Raw genomic sequence first — 21152 nt, 5'->3', positions numbered from 1 at the left:
AAATATTTCTTTGCTGCAAGAATTTAGATGCTGCAAGTATCGAGATGTGCAAGATTCAAGGTACCACCGTATATTCAGAAAACTTTTGCGGATAACGTCTTAGATCCTTATGCAAAATTTTAAACTCTTCCAATCATTCAGCCGCGTTCATCCCTATTTGTATTTATTATTAATGTCCATATATTTTTTTAATATTCAGCCCAGGGCTGGAGCAAAACATAATTGATCTGAAGAATCCAAGTTTTTCCTTTTCGGCTGCATAAGCACAAATAAAATTACCAGATTAAAAAATAAACATGTACTATTATAATAGCAAAATGCACATGTTACTCGGCGGTGAATCTCGGATTTACTATGCGTTTCCTAAAATCAATCAACAGTTTTACGCTCGGCTCGGCTTTAAGTGCCTACTCTGCAGGCACCCTTACTGTGGGAGTAGATAGCACAGTTAAACTTGCTACGTGCCAGTCACTCTATTACCAGATATCTCATTAAATGTGCTATTGTTGATATAGCTAAATTCATGTTTGCATGTTGAGCAAATAACAAGTCAAATACCACACCAAATATACCATACAAGGTAGATTGAAACGAAGGGATTTCTCATTTAAATCAAACCAACTTGAATTATAACACATATAAAACAGAAAAAACTGCTCGTGAAATCTGCTGAAAATCAATTTATCCAAGTGCAATAAATAATTAGGTAATTATTAACTCCGTTAATTCTTACCTTACATTTCTGGAATATATTACTAACAACTTAAATTTTCGACATTGCGATACTTTTCTGCTTCCGCTATCTAAGCACATACATATGTATGTATGTTAAATGGACTTTTTATTTGCAAAACGTTTTCGATCTTTCAAAATCTTAGTAGTGCGTGAAAGAAATGTTTGATAAATTAAAATTATTTTAAATTTTTTGTGAAAATTTTAAAATAACTGTGAAATTCATTTATTTAATTGAAGTTTTTGGTTTAAATGGTAAAATTTTGCATTTATTCATTTAGAAATGTGGAAAAATAAGAGTTGTACGCCTGAGAAACGCGCCCTGATAAAAAATTGTTTTCTGAGGGCAAAACAAATGTCGAAGTCCAAAATATTCTTAGTTGCTCACCCACAATGGTACGTAATGCTACTAGGTATCAATCAAGTAATAAAAAAAACGTGGGAGCAAGCCAGAAATGTTAGCAAGAGAAGTCAATTCCATTGTCAGATACCCAAGGCACATTCAATTTGCGGCTGCTACGGAGGTAAAAGATGACTTTAATGTAATTAGAAGTATTGAAATTATATGTCGGGCGTTTGCGTGAGGGCCCTGATCCGTAAGACGTGCCGTTATTGTCTAAAACATATATTGAACAAAAACTTTGATTCCCTAAAGTAAATTTTAATTGGCCTTCGACATAATAGCCGTTATTGTCTAAAACATATATTGAACAAAAACTTTGATTCCCTAAAGTAAATTTTAATTGGCCTTCGACATAATAGCGGAACATTTTATGGTCGGACGAATCGAAGATTATTAAGTATGGCAGACAAGGATCGCGTCAATATATAAGACGTCCGCCCAATACCAAATACCAGACGAAATATACAACAAAAACGGTAAAACATAGATGGGCGAGAATCAAGGTTTGGGCATACTTTTCTAGGCAAGGTGTAGGACCCATTTATTAGATTAAGGAAAACATGACTGATGATCGGTATGTCGAAATATGGACGGATCCAGAAAACCATGCTGCCGTATGCCAGTGACGAAATTCCGCTTGTTACAGCAGGACAACGATCCCAAGCACACAAGTGAAGTTGCTAAAAGGTGGTTTGAGTAAACGAATGACAAGGTAATGGAATGGCCGCCACAGTCTACTGACATCAACCCCATAGAAAATTTTTGGACTGATTTCAAGGAGACAGTAGCCCGATGTAAGTCGACATCGATCACGCAACTATGGGAGGTTGTGAAGAAAGTGTGGGAGTCTATTTTCATCGAAAGATGCCAAAAACTCGTTGACTCAATGCCACGACGCTGTGCTGCAATACCAAAAATGAAAGGTCATGCAACTAAATACTACTTTCATTAAAAGGCTATATCAAATTATAAAAATAGTAAAAAAAAAATTAGGACCTTCTTTTCGAAATTTCGCGCTTAGATTATTACACTACTAAGTTTTTGACCGCCGAAATTCCCCATAATTTTTTTTCATACATTTATAATTCATTGAAATTAGTTAAACAATGAGTTTTTTTTGTGATTTGTTTTACTTACTGTTAGGGTTTTTATGGTAAAAAATATTTTTTTTTTATAAAATCGATATCTTACAGTGCCTCTTCTACGTTTGTACACAACTAAGAATTTCACCGCAACTGTATGTTAAAAAATGTTTTTCACAGCAGCCACATATATGTATGTATGTACCGTTCATGCGAAACCAACTGTCATTCAGAGTGCAAAACTAATTTTTTTACCTAAAACCTGAGTGCTTGAATACGAAGGCTGACGTTTTGTAATTCTTCGCACTATCATCTAAAATGCCTGGATCTCCATCAAGAACCCTGACTTATAAATATTTATTTTCCACCCATGCACGAAATTTTTTGAATACTGCTTAGTTAAAAAATCTCCAATAATCACCAGTTCACTTCTTCTGACTGAGACACTGTTAAATTTAAAATAATTAAACAATTCACAAGCATCATAAGCAAATTCATTGAATAGAATAGAAATGTATATATTTAAACCATTCAAATATAACACACCAGTCATGGATAGGCAGTCAACATTTTGTAGTCCTTTGTAGTAGTAGTCATAAGTCCAATTTATTATACTGTCTTCCCTAAATAAAAGCGTTACGTGTTCTAAAGGCAATGGTATCCTCACACACTATGCCGATATAAATGTGCAAATCTTCTCATTCTGACTGAGTGTCTTTTATTCTAGGTAAAATATAAACTTGAAATTTTTTTCACTTCTCTTTTCTGCATTCATCAGGAGCATAAATACTGATAGTCTATTAACGCTTGACGCGCATACCTGATACAAACTTTAAAATCGGGTAGAGAATTCATAATTATACGCATATATTATTAAAATAATTGAAAACTAACATTAAGCACTATGAAATATTTACGGCTGTATAAGAATTAAAAGTTTCAGAACACAACATAAGTGCAACAAATATTAAATGTGCAATAACAAAATTAATAAAAAACAACTGGTAAGTATTCAAACCAATGGCGAACGCAGAGGTACTCAGTTAATTCAAAGGTATATTATTACATGCTGAAAACAGCAAAAATGCTCGTTTGTATACAGTATATTACAACAGTCATATTAGTTGAAGCAGCAATTAAAAATTGTACCACCTTATTAACAGAAAACATTTGAGCCCAATCAAATTTTTAAAAGAATTACGTTTTCAGTTCTAAATTGCGGCAAATTCCTATGAAAAATTGTTTTGAGCCTTACAACATCAATGTTTTATTTCTTTTCAAGTAACCAAATTCGCGTTCGTCAATGATAGAAGAAGCAGGTGCATAGATTTTGTACAAGTTATATGTAATGATATTGGTTAGTACAAATTGAACCAAGTATGTATACACAAATGTAGACTTGTTTACATAAGAAGTTTAAACAATAAGTGCTATTGCTATAAAATAACCCTGAATATAGTTATATTTCATGTTACAGGTTCATGAGTTTTATAACAGAAAAATTAATTGTTGTTTTAGTAGTATGTGGATAATTGTCATCATAGTTCACCTGTTAAGCTCTTGTTTTGCTTTTTCGCCTTTTTAGCTTCTGCTTAATTGAACATTAAACGGCGATCCGATTTTTAAGCAAGTTTGGTAATTTGCAATTTCATCCAATTTCATGTTCAATGTAATTGTAAAAACAGTTTAGTTAAGTATTTTCACATTGTATGGCGCATTGTTTGTCCAGTTTATGGTACACATAAATATTTTAATTCATCCCAATTTATTGACATTATTTCGAGTTTAAGAATTGTCATTATTTTATTATTTATCGGTTCATTGTAGTGGCAGATGAGTAGATCAATGAGCAATCATTCAAATCACACCATGCAACAAGTATGAGCAGTAAATGTAAAAAAATACAAAAAAAAAACATTAAAGTAATGAAAAGAGAAGTGAAGGGATTATCTCATCAAAAATTCATAATGTTTGAGTAAACATACACTTGGAAATCATTATCACTTTGCTTCGTCATACAAATATCGCAATATAAATTGTCATATTATCAACACATTCATCTATTAAAAAAAACGATACTCGTAAAATATATTAAGTAACAATTTGGGAAATTTTAGTAAAAAGCCATTTCTATATATATTACCAGATTACTTGTTTCTGTTAGTTGTTGTAAAAACGCCCAATACTTCGGGTAAATGCATAATACATATTCAATACTTTATATGCCGACACGAAAAATAAATTGATCAACGCACAATATAATAATTGTGTGCTTTATAAATAACTGCAAAAATCCTCACATATTCTCATACATACTGTATATGCATATCACGTATTTTGAAAGCTTTACTAATTTTAGATTTTAAAATGTTACAGATCTGAAGAGATCAGATTAAGAGTATCATGAAACCTGTAATTTGTATAAACATATATTATAACTTCAATTTAACTACAGAAGTGTTTTGATTTTCGAAAGGCACATGAAATTTGTAATAATCACCTCAAAATACAAATACATGTCTTCTGCAAAGTGGATATAAAAATGTAAAATATATAGTTCAATTACAAAGTCAGTGGGACAGGAAGAACACTACATATATAATCGGAATTTTTATGCAGTATAGAATATAATTTTTAATTTTTTCAAAAACACTGACCTTTTTTCCGCTTCTTCAGCTCAGCTTCTTGTTCATCAACAGCAGCACCCAATAGCGTAAATATTATACCTGCTTGAGAATTTACACCCACAGCAGTCACCACCATTTTCCCGCTACCTTCCATAACGTGTGTACCCGAAAGAACCATGGGATCTACGTCTACACCTTTCTTAACGTGATCTGATTCACCCGTTAAAGAAGATTCATCGACCTAAAATATTTAGCGAGACAAAATATTGATATATACATATGTGTTAAAAATATGAATAGCAATTTAATCAAAATCTTACCTTTAAATCGTTACTTTGTATAAGTATACCGTCGGCTGGCAACAAGTCGCCGTACTTTATCTGCGCAATATCGCCGACAACGATATCACCAACAGATATTTGGCACACCTCTCCTCCGCGGATAACCGAAAATTTATGCTCACCCTCAATACGATTTTGCAGTCCCCGAAATTGGCGCTCTTTCGAATAATCATTGAACGCTGTCACAAATACTACAACAATGACCGATATCAATATTGCTAGACCTTCAATCCAACCGTGATGATCCTCCTCTTCTTGTAGTACGGCTAAAACATGAAAACAATTACAAATTCGGCCAATGCTTGTAATCCTAATATAAAGCACATATAATTGTTTGCTCGTGAATTTAACAAACAATAATATAAATTAAAGTGTAAAAATCTTCTCAAGCAAAATAAATAAAAATGTAAATATTATATGTATATTCTAAAGACTCACGTGCATCCTCATCGGCGGGTTTGTAAAAGGATAATCCAAGTGAAACTAAAGCAGCTACTTCTAAAATAATAAGTGTCACATCCTGTAGCGCTTCCCAAACTAATGTTAAAAAAGTTTTTGGTGGTTTCGGTGGGATAACATTTGAACCAAACGTTTCGCGCCTATGGTCAATATCAGACCTTGATCCTCTCAAGCCTTAATAAAAATTATATGCATGATGTTACGCAATGATACAAAGTAAAAAGGATTAAGGTAGACTCACCATCGTTTGTGGATGTATACAATTTGTCACACAATTTATTGATACCGCCAACTTCGCTAAGTTTTACTACGCCTTCCCTGCCACGATGCTCCATAAGCTCCCGTAACTGTTTAAGAGATATCCCATATTGCGTCGGTCGTCCATCTATTGTGGCCATTTGTCAAAAAAATCTAAGAAAAAATAAAACGTGTTTGTTAGTTTTCGAAAGAAAAAAATATAATAAAAGAATAAAAAGAAATAAAAGTATAAAACCCGAAATGTCATAATTATTGAGTTTTTGGAAAAAAAATCCGAAAAAAAAGATAGTAGATTTCCAATAAACCTAATTTAACACCCAAAAATGTGTCTTTATTCATTTGTTACATTAGTAAACAGCTGATTCGAATATTGGTTTTGCGTATGTTCGAAAAGACGAAAATCCAAACAGATTCTGTGACACCATTGAAAATCAGAATTGGTTTGCAATTCTGTCTTGGATTCCACAACACTCCTGAATATGGTTCCTCAAATTAATAACATTTTGTATAGCTACAACTTTCTCATATCTTTAATGCCAGTTACAAGTACACTATTCACTAGAAAATATCATCTGCCCACGTAACCGTAACCGACACAGATTTTTAACCATAGCGGCAGCTTTCCTCAAAACTTTTTGACAACGTCTGCAACGTCTCACATAAATTTGAAGTACACATATTTTCAATTATTATGTTTGACAATATCAACCAACCAAAATTTGCAATGTTACCTCACTTTCCATAAATGTATATATGTATATGTATTTTCTATAAGCCGTGTTAGTTACACTATTTATAACTCAAGAACAGATTGTTCACCGATTTGGCTGAAAATTGGTGTGAAGGTAGCTTAGAACCAGGGGACAGACATAGGATACATTTTATTTCATTATGTTAAAAGTCAATACAATTCCTAAATACCAAAATTATATTTCAAATCATAAGTGTGTGTTCAAAATTCATGTAAGAATCATTTGAAAATTTTATTACTTCAAAAAAAAGAAAGAAATAAGTAAAAAAAAAAAAATAACACAGAGCTAATGCCACTAAATTTCGTATGTATGTATATGGGTTATACTAATTGCTGCTCCTGAACAAGGCAGTTTTTAGGACGAAACCGTCAGATATTTTTAATATCACAACAAAAAATGGCGTTGACATTTTCGTCGTCAAGGCATTGCGGCTACTGTGCTAAGGCGAAGGACACAAATGCATTCATAACAAACCAGACGCGACATCTGACATAAAAACATAGCGGCAAAACTGCAGTGTTGATAAAAATCTCCATTATAATTTGAGATATACAGAGAAACATAGCAGAATTAAACAGAAACGATGATATATATGCGTTCAATTCCAAACTGATCCTTCCTCAAGAATAATATAATTGCCAAATATTGGGAATGGTAGAATAGAACTGCAACCAAACACGCAATGCAATGGATCATAACTGGCTCAGTAATCAGTCGCTGAATATTATACCACTTGCATCCCAAAAGACTAATACCATAACCTTGTCAACCGACTTTTTCGTCTTTCCATGCTTGAGGACTGGTTCCTAATATGCAGTTCACTAGGCTGGCTGTCGATTGGACTCCAGTGTGAAATGATAGTTGACTATAAATCATATATGTAGATGGAATTAGTCGTACCTTCTAACCACAGTAAAGCGTGTACAGGTCCTCTAGTTAAATTAAAGGGTCCCGGTGGTCTAGAACGCTCAAATTAAGGTGGTATTCTACTCTAGAATTTTGAAAAATTCAATTTTTTTTTCATATAGTTTTAAACCCTTAAGAATATATCCTCCTAAGGATTTTTAAAAATTATTTTAAAATTATTTTAAGAGCTACAGTTACTTTAATGACGCAATACCTAGCCCGGTTCGGCCGTAGCGAATTTTTTAAACGCGTTTTTCTCGAAACTACTTTTTTCCACACGGTACTGGCATTATCTCAAGTTCAATACAGCCGATTTACTTGAAATTTTGTGTGAACCTTTTTTATATAATCCTTTATCGTTCCTACCAGCATCGTGTCAAAATTTTTGTTTTTAATATTTTAAAAAAAATTCAGGAATTTCAAAAAAAAAAGCGTAAAAAATTATTTTTATTTTCAGGCAGTCGCCATTTAAAAAAAAAAAAAAATCGTGTTCTCTGAAATAGGAACTATTACAGCATCCTTACTGATTAAGAATTTCTTGTGATTTTTTTTTCAGACCCCCAGAAGAGCCAGGGTCAATGTCACCAGAATGCACCATTTTTTTACACCTGGGGGAGAGACTCTCTAATTATTTTATTTTTTAATATTTTTTTGCAAAATTTTTTTTCTGTATACTTAAGATATCAATAAAAACACCATAAAAAACGAATAGTAAAAATATTAATTGCCTTTTTTACGACACTTTAAAAATTACCTGAAATTCATGCTTCTAGAGTAGAATACCCCCTTAAGGGTGTTTTCTGGACATTTTTTTAAGGTTTAAAAAAAGAGCAATCGATTTAACATTTTTATAGTTTATTTGTACACTTATGAAAAGTATAAAAATATTTTTTTGTTAAATAAATAAAAATTTTAACAATATTAAAAATGGTTTCCAAAAAAAGCTATCTTAAAATATGACTCCCGGTGCCGTTGTTGATTTTAACTCTTCAGAACATCTGAAACATAAAAACCAAATAAATTACTAATCAGTAGAAGTGCAGCTATCGCTGGAACTACAACCAAAAAAAAATTTTTTAATTAAAAAAATTTCGCGCTTTTGAAGTTCAGATTCTGAAAACAGCTTTTTTTGGAACAGTTTTAGATCGAAAAAAAATCGAAGTTTTTAAAATTAAAATTTGATCGTAGTTCCAGCAATAGATATTGATCTTATAAACACCATATTAAAATTTCAAGGGATTCGTACGGATAGTTTTTTTTTTTCATCAACGGCACGCTGAAAAAAGTGGTTTTGAGATAAATGACGTACAAAGCATCTATTCATTGAGCCCCTCGACCACGAGCTACCTACTAAAATGGCTGTAGAAGCTAAAATAATGTGAATATCCTTCCAAAAATTTTACAGTATATTCTTAAAGGATTATACTTTCGAACTATCAAACAAAAAAAAATCGGTTTTTTGAAAATTCTAAACCACCGGGACCCCTTAATAGAAGAGAAAAACGAAATGGATTAATTCAGGGATTAGAAATAGTCGGAATTTTTAAAAATTCTGTTTTTTTATTTGCTCAAAGTATACGATTAATATGTAGCTTAGAAATTCTCTCTCATTATTTGAAGTAAGCCCGACAAATACTTTTCGAGTTATTCGATAATTAGCAAAGGGTTCTCGGGCGCTCTGGAATATTCGAGAGCAGGCAGCTGACCTTTTCGTCTTTCCACGCTTGAGAACCGGTTCATTATGCCATGTTTCCATTGTCACACACCGACACAAAAATTCAGTTTTATTACGATTAAAGAGCACTCAAACACTTCTTAGAATCCGCAATTCGCTGTTTTTGTTAGATTATGAACTTGCGAGGACCCACAATGCATATACCTTTCGCATCTTTGGGGCGCATTGTCCTCGGTGCTCATTTCGCTTCTTTCCAACTTAGCAAACCTCTTTTAAATCGTTTATTTACCTGGTGCAAAGCCCAAATTCAACAGTATTTCGCCCCCAAAAAGCAATGCTTTATTAACACACGAAAAAGCATTTGATCCACTTTTTTGTAAACTAACTGAAGCTGCTTCACAAAAATGCTATATCTCATTAACTAATATGCAGTTATAATCTAACTAACAGAAATCTTAAAGATAGTAGTAGTAGTATTATCCAAGTCTCAGCCGCAGTAAAGCGTGGACGGGTCCTCTAGTATACTTACATATATATTAAAAGCAACAAATAAAGAAAGTACGTATAAAAAAATATACATATAGTATATCTAATTGTATATGTCTAGCACGGCAACATGATTTGATACTATATAAATTGAAATCTTTGAATGGACGCAGCTAAAATAAACCGTCTGGTTTTCTAATGATAAACACAATGCGTATGAGTATTTTGTTTTACTTTTCGATTTACAGATATTAATATTCACGGTACATGGCACAAGCAAGCGTAAGAAATCGTATCTAAAAAAAACCAAACGAAAAGTAAAACAAAATACTCATACGCACTGTGTTTATCATTAGAGAACAAGAGTTTATATATAGACAATCTGTAAAAATATACACAGTATTTTTACATATTTAAGAATTTTTCACAAAATTGTTTAATCATATAATTGTTTAATCGAAGATGTGTGTAAATTTTGAAATTTCGAGTATGAATGATTCACTTAGTTATTTTTGTCAGTAGGTATACGATTTATATTTGATCACTTGTATTGGCTTTGTTAGTTTTTAAAGTTTTCACATTACTCCACTTTCTTCTGGTTAATGCTTTTCTCAAAGTGCTTCAAACGATCTGAGTTAAGTGATAACATATTTATATCTACATGTGAACCAACCAACACTAAGTAATTTCGTTTGCTGACAACGGCTGACCTTATTGATTTTTTGGAGCCAACTTCACACTTCGCCGCTTTACCATTATGTTTTTGAACAGCTGATATAGTAAGAATTGTTTGTAAATAATTTTCTTAAATATTTTGGAATAGTTCTTGTTTGCTGCCCTATCGAAAATGGGCAATCGAAAACAGCATTTTCGGCATATTTTCTGTTCAACTATCAAGGGGATAAAAATGCAATTCAAGCAGGGCGAATGTTGTGTGATGTGTACGATAAAATGTGTTGACCAAACGCCAATGCCAAAATTGGTTTGCAAAATTTCGTTTCGGTTATTTTGATCTTAAAGATTCCCCATGACTTTGAAGGACTCTTGAAGCCGATGTGGATAAAATTTCGTTTCAGCCAGTTTCATTAATTGCTTCTTGATTACAAGAAAGTGAAAGAAAATAAATGGATTTTAAAATTGTGTTAAATGGGCAGTAGACGTGGTTGTAGTTCGATTTCACATATTTTCACATACCGTATTTGTTTGAAACCGGTCGGATATCGAGATATGTGTTTTCACCTAAAAGTGGGCGGTGACATACCCATTGTCCAATTTTCACAACGGCTCCCATAAAGCCGTCTCATATCATCTCGGTGATAAAGTTTAATGTCTCTGGCGTAGTTTTTAACAGTACAGTTATATGGGGAGTGGACGGGGTTACCCCAATTTCATCCATTTTTACATCGTCGGTAGGAGTTCTCATAATATTTGCGATAGGCGAATTTAGCTGTTGTACCGTAAGTGGTTTCAGAGATATGTACATTAAACTTATTAGAGGGCGAGTTCACGCCCACGAACGGATGGACGGAGAGACATGTATCTGAACATTTTTGCAAATAATTTCTGTGGAAGAGTGCTTAAATTGGCTCTTAATAAGAGCAAATTAAATTTCCTACAGAAAATTTGTACGTGAAGGGTTTGCCTTATACAGTTGAAAATGACTTCATATGCCCCGCAATTACCCAGACATTAATCCTATTTAAAATATCTTGAACTTATTCGAAAATCGTACTCGATTTCGATTTATATAAATAATCATTAGTGTATGGTAAACTGTTTTGATATGAATTAGGAAATTTATGAGATTCTTAAAAAACTTAATATTTCTAAAATGTTTGTTTACTGCGCAATTGATAGATTTCTTTTTAAACGTCTACTGTTGATGAAAAAAGGGAAAGGGTCGTCAGTCACTCATAAAAACTGTTCGCGGTCGCATTCGCAGAATTCCCCTTACAGAAAATTATGTCAGGCTAAATGGATATATCGACAACACAAATGTCAAGACTTATTCGAGATGATTTCCACATCTACATAACACATTTATAGGACAAAATGTACACAAAGACTTCCAAAGACGCAAAAAATGTTATTCCAAGCGTTCAACGTGGTCTCCATCCTGGTGGTGTAATGATTTGGTGGGGAGTCTCCTCTAAAGATGTTACTTCTGTGAAAACGGGGGTTAAAACTGAGGCATAATTGTACCTGCAGAATTTCGATTGCGTGGTAAAGTAGTTAAGTAATACTCTCTTCGATGTATAACATTGTATCTTCCAGCAAGATTCTGCCCCAGCAATGTAAAAACAACCTAGAAATGGCTTGAGAGTAATATTCCTAGTTTCAAAGCTGCAGATGATTGACCGTATGTAAGTCCAGATTTGAATACATCGGGATAGTTTGTGAGCAAAATTTGAGATCATGGACTGTCGAAAACCATATTAAAATTTGGATTCTCAAAAAACCTTTAGTGCGAGCAGCGTCGTTAATACCAATTGAAACTGTGCGTGCTGTTCTTGATCAAAGGCCGAATCATTTGAGCGTTTGTATCTTATACATAAAAATGAAACGCAATTTTCCGCGCATAACGCCACAGCACGGAAAGAGTTGAAAATTTGCAGGGGTATTCCTTTAGTCCTGTAGAAGGTTCTAACGGCGGCATTTTTCGCAAAATCACCCTTGATTTCGCAATTTGTGTATATATTTATAACTCAAGGACGGCTGAACCGATTTAGCTGGAAATTGGTAATGAGGTAGGTTGGAACCTCGGGACGGGCATAGGCCACTTTCTACCGTTTTATGTTAAAAGCCACAACAATTCATTAATAAAAAATATATTTCAAAACATAAGCATGTGTTCAATATTCATGGAAGAATCATTTTAATATTTTTTTACTTCAAAAACACGAAATAACATCACACAGCTACTTGCAGGGTGGCAGTGGGTTTTGTTTACATACACATACTATGAATCATAATTTGAGATGAGTGCATAATAGCGGACAAATATTCCTGTGCTTTGTTACGTGCCCACTTTTAGGTGACCAATTTCCTTCACCACTTTTTATATAAATTTTGTCTAGCCCCATATATGTATGTACCTATCAATAATTTCAAACATATCTGTACGTTGGCTTTATACAGTATATATATGTAGATATGCCAGATATCTTAACCAAATTATGTTAATGTACAGTATAATCTAGGATATACATATCTTTGGAGAAATAGATATACGATTAATTACTTCATCTCTTTACTGATATAATAAGAATAATGATTTTCATTACTTATCATAACATTATACTAAATATATCGATAAATTAATTATGTGTCATCTTAATAAAATTACGTGGAAATATGTTCTCGATCTCAGTTAAGTTTAATGACAAAGGTAAGTGCAAGCAGCCCTGACCTTCTTCAAGCCTCATTATATCCAATTTAATGACTGTCCATAGACTTAACACCGTTTAATAAGATTCAATAATTTAATGAAATGTAGTAGACATACTATAGAAACTAACATGATTTAGCACTGAGTATGAACAAAATAGGTTTGACCTTTGGCTGGGCCCATACCCTTAATATAATGATTTCGTCCATCGACGTTCTCTAATATTAATTTATGTTGGTGTCATATCGAATATATCGGTCAATATGAAAGATATTTTAGCAAATCCACTACCCCCGTGCTTCTTTTTATAACGCTTTCATTAGCTTACCTGAATTATTTTATGTAAGTTTTAAGTGTAAGTGTACTTTCTTCAATGACACAGAATCTGATTGACTTTGCGTGTCAGAATTACTGTTTGAACTCTACAAAAAAAATCGTTTTTGCATTGGATTGGTGCTATTACGGCAGCCCAAAAAGTCATATATGAAACATTACCAGTTAGCCAAATCAACGGCAAAGCAGAGTTTACTTGACGCGAAGGCAATGCTCTGTATTTGGTGAAAGCAAAAAAGCGTGCTGCATCTTGAGCTTTTAAAACTTAGTGAAACCATTAAAAGAAACAACTCATCAAACTGTTGGAAACGCCCTGAATTTGCGACTAAACATGAGACAATAATTGTTTTGAATACTCAAAAATGCAGTTGTTTCATTCGATATGTGGGAGTTTGCATTGTCGTGGTGAAGCAAATAGTTGTATATCAGTCAGAATTTAGTATTCTGCGTTGTTCTAGTGGTATGCTTGCGACAGGGCAAGTTTAAAAAACAGGCAATCAATCTCACGATGGGTCACATAACGAACTTGCAATATTAGTTTGCGCAGAGCATCAACAGTTTCTGGAACAACAGCTGATTTTGAACGGTTTTCACCAAATTCGTTTTATAGAGATTTACGACTTCCGATTGAATTAAGGGGGGAGCCTGCTTCAGAGGCTTCAAAAAAACTATATTTTCAAGGATTTTTTTGGAAAGGAAAGAAATGTCTGATTGAAATGAAACTTTTTGGATTTATTCTTATATATTTGAAGAGTCTTCTATCATTTTTTTATTATTATACATTAGATATTCTTCATGTTTGAAGAAATTTACGGAGGCGCCTCGAGTGTGCAATTTCTGTGTGGCGGGCAAGATGCAGCTCGCAATTTTCATCCGAAACAAAAAAACAAAAGAAATTTTTAATTTTCAATAGTGTAATTCCTACGTGAACCAAGAAAGTTCAACAAAAAGTGAAAAATTCAACAATTTTTCGCAGATTAAAAAAAAAATGCATTTAAAAAATTACTTTAAATCGTTTAAAAACCGGATTGATGTTAACCTTCATAAGGTATTTTAGGTTCACCTAGAAGAGAATTTAATTCCAAATCCAACACATTTTGATTCGTTTCGATTCCTGCCCGCCAATTAAGAAAAATCGTAAAAATGAAAAACCGAGAAATCGCACGTAAAAGTTTTCGCTTTCTGTCCAATCGCTCATATATCTGCTAGACGCACGGTCACTATTTCCCTTCTTGCTCCGAAAATATTTCGAATTTCCATCTAAAACTTTGGGGACATATTCTTAGAATATTTTTAAAGAGATTTAAGCAAAAAAAAAATAACCGATTTTTTGAAGCTTCTAAAGCAGGCTCCCCCCTTAACCATATCATCGATAAACACTGGACGTCACTGAAGGCATTCTCCGGAATAGCCTTGAGAGCCGAGGTGCATGCTGCTTGAATTCCCTCATCGACCAAAAGGATGGAAACAAAAAAAGACAGAGGGCCACATCTGGGATGTAGGGCGGCAGCGAAAGCGTTGCAATGTCGGCCTTGGTTAGATTGTCACAAGAAAGGCGGTTGTAGTGATTGACCCTTTGTTTGAGTCTCTTGAGGACTTCCACGTAAAACTTGGCGTTGACAGTTTGTCCAGGAGGAACCAATTCATGGTGGACGATGACTTTGATGACAAAAAACCATTGTTTTCACTTTGGATTTGCTTATTCTTCTCTTTTTTGGGCAAGGAAACGCCGGCGTGTGCCACTCGGAAGATTGCCTCTTTGTCTCTCTAAAGCATCAACTGGGTAAGCCTGCTTGATCAAATCAAACGTCTCTGTGGCAGATTTAACGAGTTTCACACAGAATTTAATCGCGTACCTCTGCTCTAACGAACCCTGCATTTTCGGCTTGCACCACTCACAGAAACACGTCGCGCATAATGTTTGTCCTGACTCGCCAGGTGCTCGGAGACAACTGACCAGCCGCTCGTTCGTTAGCTAGGAACGCCCGCTATCGAATCCAGTCGGTGCGCGCACGCTCGAAGTACAGTCTAGGCGGAAGAAAATCAGTCCAATTACTTTCCGGACAAACTTGTCTTATTTACCGCCTACATTCTAACGAGTGAAAACGTACTAATCTCAACATAGTGGTATGACCTGGAAGAGCCACATTTCTGCAAAAATACAGCACCTCCCACTTAAAGCGTAAAAACTCAAAACGATGCTTAAACTATAAATCCATTATACATAATAAAGTTGCCTGCGTAACTAGTACCCAATGCTACGAGACCTAACAGATGCAACGAGAATATACATAGAGATCTTGAAATATCAATGGTAAACACAGAAGTGACAAATACCTAGCAAAAACAGCTATAGCTGACTAAACCGTTCATTGAAATGAAAACTGGCCTGAACCACTTTAAAGAGAATCCAATGAGGATGGTTTGCAAAAACAAAAAAAAAAAACAAAATTCGGAAAATGTGAATTTTTAACCGACTTACGAGCGTAAATTTCCAAAAAGTGACTTTTCCATAAATTTTTTTTTTTCAAATTTTTTGTTTTGCTATCCAATTAATTTATATTGAATCGTTCAATTTCGGCCGTTTGGTTTCTTTATTTCGGCTATTCAAAAGGTAAAGTATTGAAAATTATTCAGTGAAAACTTTATGTGTGTTTCATACAAAGTGATCAATTACAGATTGAAATTTGTTACGATGCCAAAAAGAGACCGGAGAATAGAATGAAAACTCATATCAATGTTGAGTATTGCAGTTTGGTGAAATCGATCAAATACGTTTGCAAGTATGTACGTCACCAAAGAAAACAACATTGCGGTTATTGGCCTTGAACGAGATGAGATCAGCAAGCGTTTTGTAAGATATTTACTTTTGATTAATGTACGCGGTTCAACTTCATTTGAGTCATTGTGTATTGTAAATGATACGGTGTGTGCAACTTTTTGATAAGCAGCCAGCAATTACAATTGCTGGAACATGATAATTACTGGAAATAAATGATGGACGATACGATAGCTACTTCGAATGCCACTGAAGTTCGCACACTTTTTGTGATGGTCATTTTGACATATCACATCGCATTCGAGTTTGTCACGAATATTTATTCGAACATAAGCCAAATTATCAGAACTACGATTGCTTGAGTGCACGTACAAATTTAGCTGCAAAAAATACCGATGTTAAGGGGTTAGGGGTAGTTAGAATTTTCAAAGAATCAATTTTTTTTTGCATTTTCGCTAAGTCTTCAAACGCGTTTTTCTCAAAACTATGAATCGGTGACAACTGTAACTCGAAAACTGCTTAGTAGATTTTATTGAAATTTTACAGCTTTTAGAATACATAATAATCTCGGACCTGATAGAAGGATTTTAAATTTTTTGAAAATTTTGATTTTTAAGAACAATTAACAGTTGATTTTTTCGCAAAAATTTAGAAAAAAATTTCCTGAGGCCGCCATTTTGTTAATTTTTGAAAAAAAAGAAAATCCTTCGATCGGGCCCGAGTTTATCTATTTATAAAACTAATTTTTTTTTGTCCGATTGATTTTAGATGAATCTTCAAGGACTTATGGTTGTCACCGTAAGTACCTTTGTTTGGAACAGGGTCAAAACAAACAACTATAACTTTGGAAATTAAATTTTTTTTTTTAAATTTTCGTGACTTCAAGTCAACATATTCTATAATAATGCCATATTACTACTTTTGTAAAATAACACGATTTAATAGCAAAAAAAATTCTGAAAATTCTAATTTTTTCGTGCCTCTGACTACCTCTAACCCCTTAATGACTTAAGATTCAAAGTCAAATTCCAAGAGGTTTGCGCTCGTACCAATCGATCGATCGTCTTGACAACGAAGGCGAAGCCGTGAATTATCCAGTGCAATTTCTTAATTCTTTGGAGAGACTTGGTATGCCGCCGCAACATTTGCGTCTCAAAGTTGGATTTGTCATTATTATTTCGCAATCTTCATGCGCCGAAACTGTGTAATGGAACCCGACTGATTGTGATGCAGCGATCGAATACAAGGGGGCAGAATGCTTGATTCTACGAATTCCTTTGAGTTCCAGCGATTTGCCATTTCAATTCAAAAATATTCAGTTTTCAGGGAAAATTGCATTTGCGATGACAATCAACAGGACACAAGGATAGTTGCTAGAGGTGTGTGGCATAAATCTGGAAATGCTATGTTGTTCGAACGGCCAGATTCACGTTGCGTGTTCACGGTTTGGAAAACCGTCTTTTCTGTATATTTACGCACCGGAACAGAAACTAAAAAGTGTTGTTTATCAAGCTGCATTACATTGATAAAATGTAGAAAAACCACAAACAAATGATTTTCAACACAATATAAATTCAACTTTCTTTTAATTTCAAAACACATAATTTCACGCAGGACAACGCCAGCGGTGTCAGCTATTTTTGAACATTCTGATTACTGTTTTGTACAATATTTGGATAACATCAAGTATCATAAACTGCTATGAAATTAAACCGGTAACATGCTGGCTGCATCATCGTCGCCGTCAATATACTTCATAGTTATACATAATAGGGCAATTCACAATCTGTTGCAACTGGTCTTGCATATAAGCAATTGCAAATTCGCTGTACATTTTATTAGTGTAAAAGCAAGAATATGCCTCGCTCATTTGCAATTGCAAATATGCAAGACCATTTGCACCAGATTGTGAATTGCCCTAATACATCATCAAAAGTTAAGCAACTATGACGAATTCAAAACCCTACACGGAAGGTAAGTAGGTTTGCAGTGAAATGAAAATCTTAGTTAAAAACAATATTTTTTAATATTTAATCCCAAATTTGTGAAAAAATTGTGATCACATAACTAAGCCATAAAACAAAAAAAAAAGTTTCACAAAATTAAAGGAATTGACTTTAAAGTTATTGTTTTCATAGTTTTTTTTGCTGATATTAAATGTAAAAACAAAAATCTGCTTTTCTTGTTAATTGGTATGTATTTTTGTAGTCAATTAAGCCAACTCCAACAAAGAAGTGTCAGATAAAAGAATTCGATGCTTTGTTTAAAAAACTTGTCTTATTTACTTCAGTATTTTATTGTTTGGTCCGGGGTAATTTTGCTTTATTCCTGTTTTAGATTTTGCCATCGTGTAAATAGTTTTTTTTCGCCGCAATTGCTCTTTAAATAATTCCCCATAGATTCTCTATGAGGCTTAATTCAAGGGTTAAGGCAAGCCACTCGGAACACTTGATGTGATTCATTGCAAGCCAGTCCTTAACCTGTGCTTTTGGTCGCTACTCTGCTGAAAAATACAAGCTAGTGATAAAACATCATGGAGGATGGAGTCATGTGTAGAAGTTCACGCAAGTGAGGAAAGTTCTCTGATCGCCATTCACTTGGGAGTGGCCAGAAACGATTCTTTTATTACATGGTCAAGCAGCTCACTACTTCCGGTCTTTGACCAAGTATCCTCTGGGTAGCCTAAGAACATCCGTTCGAAGGTGAGCTAATGTGAGAAGGCGAAACATTCCCTACATAGGGTTGTGCGCTGGGCTTGGGACCCGCCACGTAAAAAACAATACCAATGAAAAAGAAAACACAGCCTCGGATGAGAGACCCCTTTTGATGACGACCATGGCAAACGGAATAAGGACTACGATTTGAGGGCATGCACCTGGAAATGTCCGGACCCTTTAATTGGGAAGGTGCCGCCGTTTGCAGCTGGTTGATGTCCTCGCAAAAATAAAGGCTGACATCACCGCCGTCCAAGAAATGCGATGGACGGACAAGGACAGAGACGAGTAGGTCCTTGTGACATTTACTACAGTGGCCATATAAAGGAGCGCAAGTTTGGTGTTGGATTCGTGGTGGGAGAGAGACTCCGTCGCCGAGTACTATCATTCACTCCGGTGAATGAACGTCTAGCCACAAACCGCATCAAAGCGAGGTTCTTCAACATATCGCTGATTTGCGCCCACGCCCCGACGGATGAGAAGGACGATGTGACCAAAGATGCCTTCTATGAGCGCTTGGAGCGCGCTTATGAGAGCTGCCCCCGCCACGATGTCAAAATCGTGCTTGGCGACTTTAACGCCAGGGTGGGCAAAGAAGGTATATTTGGCACTACGGTCGGTAAATTCAGCCTCCACGACGAAACATCCCCAAATGGGTTGAGGCTGATTGACTTCGCCGGGGCCCGAAATATGGTTATCTGTAGTACTAGATTCCAGCATAAGAAGATTCATCAAGCTACCTGGCTGTCTCAGGATCGAAAAACTACCAACCAGATCGATCATGTTGTGATAGCCGGAAGACACGTCTCCAGTGTTTTAGATGTGCGTGCGCTCCGAGGTCCTAACATCGACTCGGACCACTATCTTGTTGCAGCTAAGATTCGCACTCGCCTCTGTGCAGCAAAAAACGCACGCCAACAAACACAAGGACGGTTCGACGTCGAGAAGCTGCAATCACAACAGACAGCCGAACGATTTTCTACACGGCTTGCACTCCTGCTCTCTGAGAGCACTAGTCAACAACTCGGTATAAGGGAAATGTGGGACGGCATTTCAAATTCCTTACGTACAGCTGCAACCGAAACCATTGGTTTTCGGAAAGTGCAAAAGAACAGCTGGTACGACGAGGAGTGCCGTGTCGCAGCGGAGAGAAAACAGGCTGCCTACCTCGCAACGTTACGATCGACCACTACACGCGCGGGATGGGATAGATACCGAGAGTTGAAGAGGGAAGCGAGACGCATTTGCAGACAGAAGAAGAAAGAGGCCGAAATGCGTGAGTACGAAGAGCTTGATAAGCTGGCCGACAGGAGTACTGCTCGAAAATTCTACGAAAAAATGCGGCGGCTTACAGAAGGTTTCAAGACCGGAGCATACTCTTGTAGAACCCCAAAAGGTGATCTAGTCACTGATGCCCAGAGCATAGTTAAATTATGGAGGGAACACTTCTCCAGCCTTCTGAATGGCAGTGAACGCACAACACCAGGAGAAGAGAACCCGATTCCCCCAATCGATGACGATGGAGCAGACGTTCCATTACCCGACCATGAAGAAGTTCGAATAGCAATTGCCCGCCTCAAGAACAACAAAGCGGTAGGGGCCGACGGACTACCGGGTCCGAGCTATTCAAACACGGCGGCGAAGAACTAATAGGGAGCATGCATCACCTTCTTTGTAAAATATAGTCGGACGAAGGCATGCCCAACGATTGGAATTTAAGTGTGCTCTGCCCAATCCATAAAAAAAGAGACCCCCACAATCTCCGCCAAATACCGTGGGATAAGCCTTCTCAACATCGCATATAATGTTCTATCCAGCTTATTTTGCGAAAGATTAAAGCCCACCGTCAACAAACTGATTGGACCTTATCAGTGTGCTTTTAGACCTGGAAAATCAACAACCGACCAGATATTTACCATGAGCCAAATCTTGGAAAAGACCCGTGCAAAGAAAATCGACATACACCATCTCGATGTATTATGTATTTTAAATTTCATAAAACATCCCCAAACGGATCGAAACTGATCGACTTCGCCGGGGCTTGAAATATGGTTATCTGCAGTACTAGATTCCAGCATAAGGAAATACATCAAGCCAACTGGCTGTCTTCGGATCGAAAAACAACCAACCAAATCGATCATTTTGTGATAAACTGAAGACACGTCTCCAGTATTTCAGATGTGCGTGAGCTCCGAGGTCCTAACATCGATTCAGACC

At 35.4% G+C, this 21152-nt stretch overlaps 1 protein-coding gene across 17 annotated transcripts in view; it reads right to left on the bottom strand.

Annotated features, from left to right (window-relative positions):
- The window catches only part of LOC120779425 (plasma membrane calcium-transporting ATPase 3), a 273340-nt gene extending 267285 nt beyond the window's left edge, over positions 1 to 6055 (bottom strand). For 15 of the 17 annotated variants that reach the window (XM_040111640.1, XM_040111642.1, XM_040111641.1 and 12 more), the window contains exons 1-5: positions 5886 to 6055; positions 5624 to 5818; positions 5165 to 5451; positions 4875 to 5085; positions 3767 to 3805 (exon numbers count right to left, since the gene is read on the bottom strand). In XM_040111640.1, coding sequence (XP_039967574.1) covers positions 3767 to 3805; positions 4875 to 5085; positions 5165 to 5451; positions 5624 to 5818; positions 5886 to 6042 — 889 coding nt within the window. In that variant the 5' untranslated portion in view covers positions 6043 to 6055. The remainder of the gene's footprint in view (positions 1 to 3766; positions 3806 to 4874; positions 5086 to 5164; positions 5452 to 5623; positions 5819 to 5885) is intronic. The other 2 variants (XM_040111629.1, XM_040111643.1) reach the window with 1 other exon arrangement.
- Positions 6056 to 21152: the final 15097 nt, after the last annotated feature.

This window comes from Bactrocera tryoni, unplaced genomic scaffold, assembly GCF_016617805.1.
Source record: "Bactrocera tryoni isolate S06 unplaced genomic scaffold, CSIRO_BtryS06_freeze2 scaffold_11, whole genome shotgun sequence".
Taxonomy (NCBI): Eukaryota; Metazoa; Arthropoda; class Insecta; order Diptera; family Tephritidae; genus Bactrocera; species Bactrocera tryoni.
Note: the sequence above shows the minus strand (reverse complement) of the source record. Positions and strands in the feature narration are given on the sequence as shown.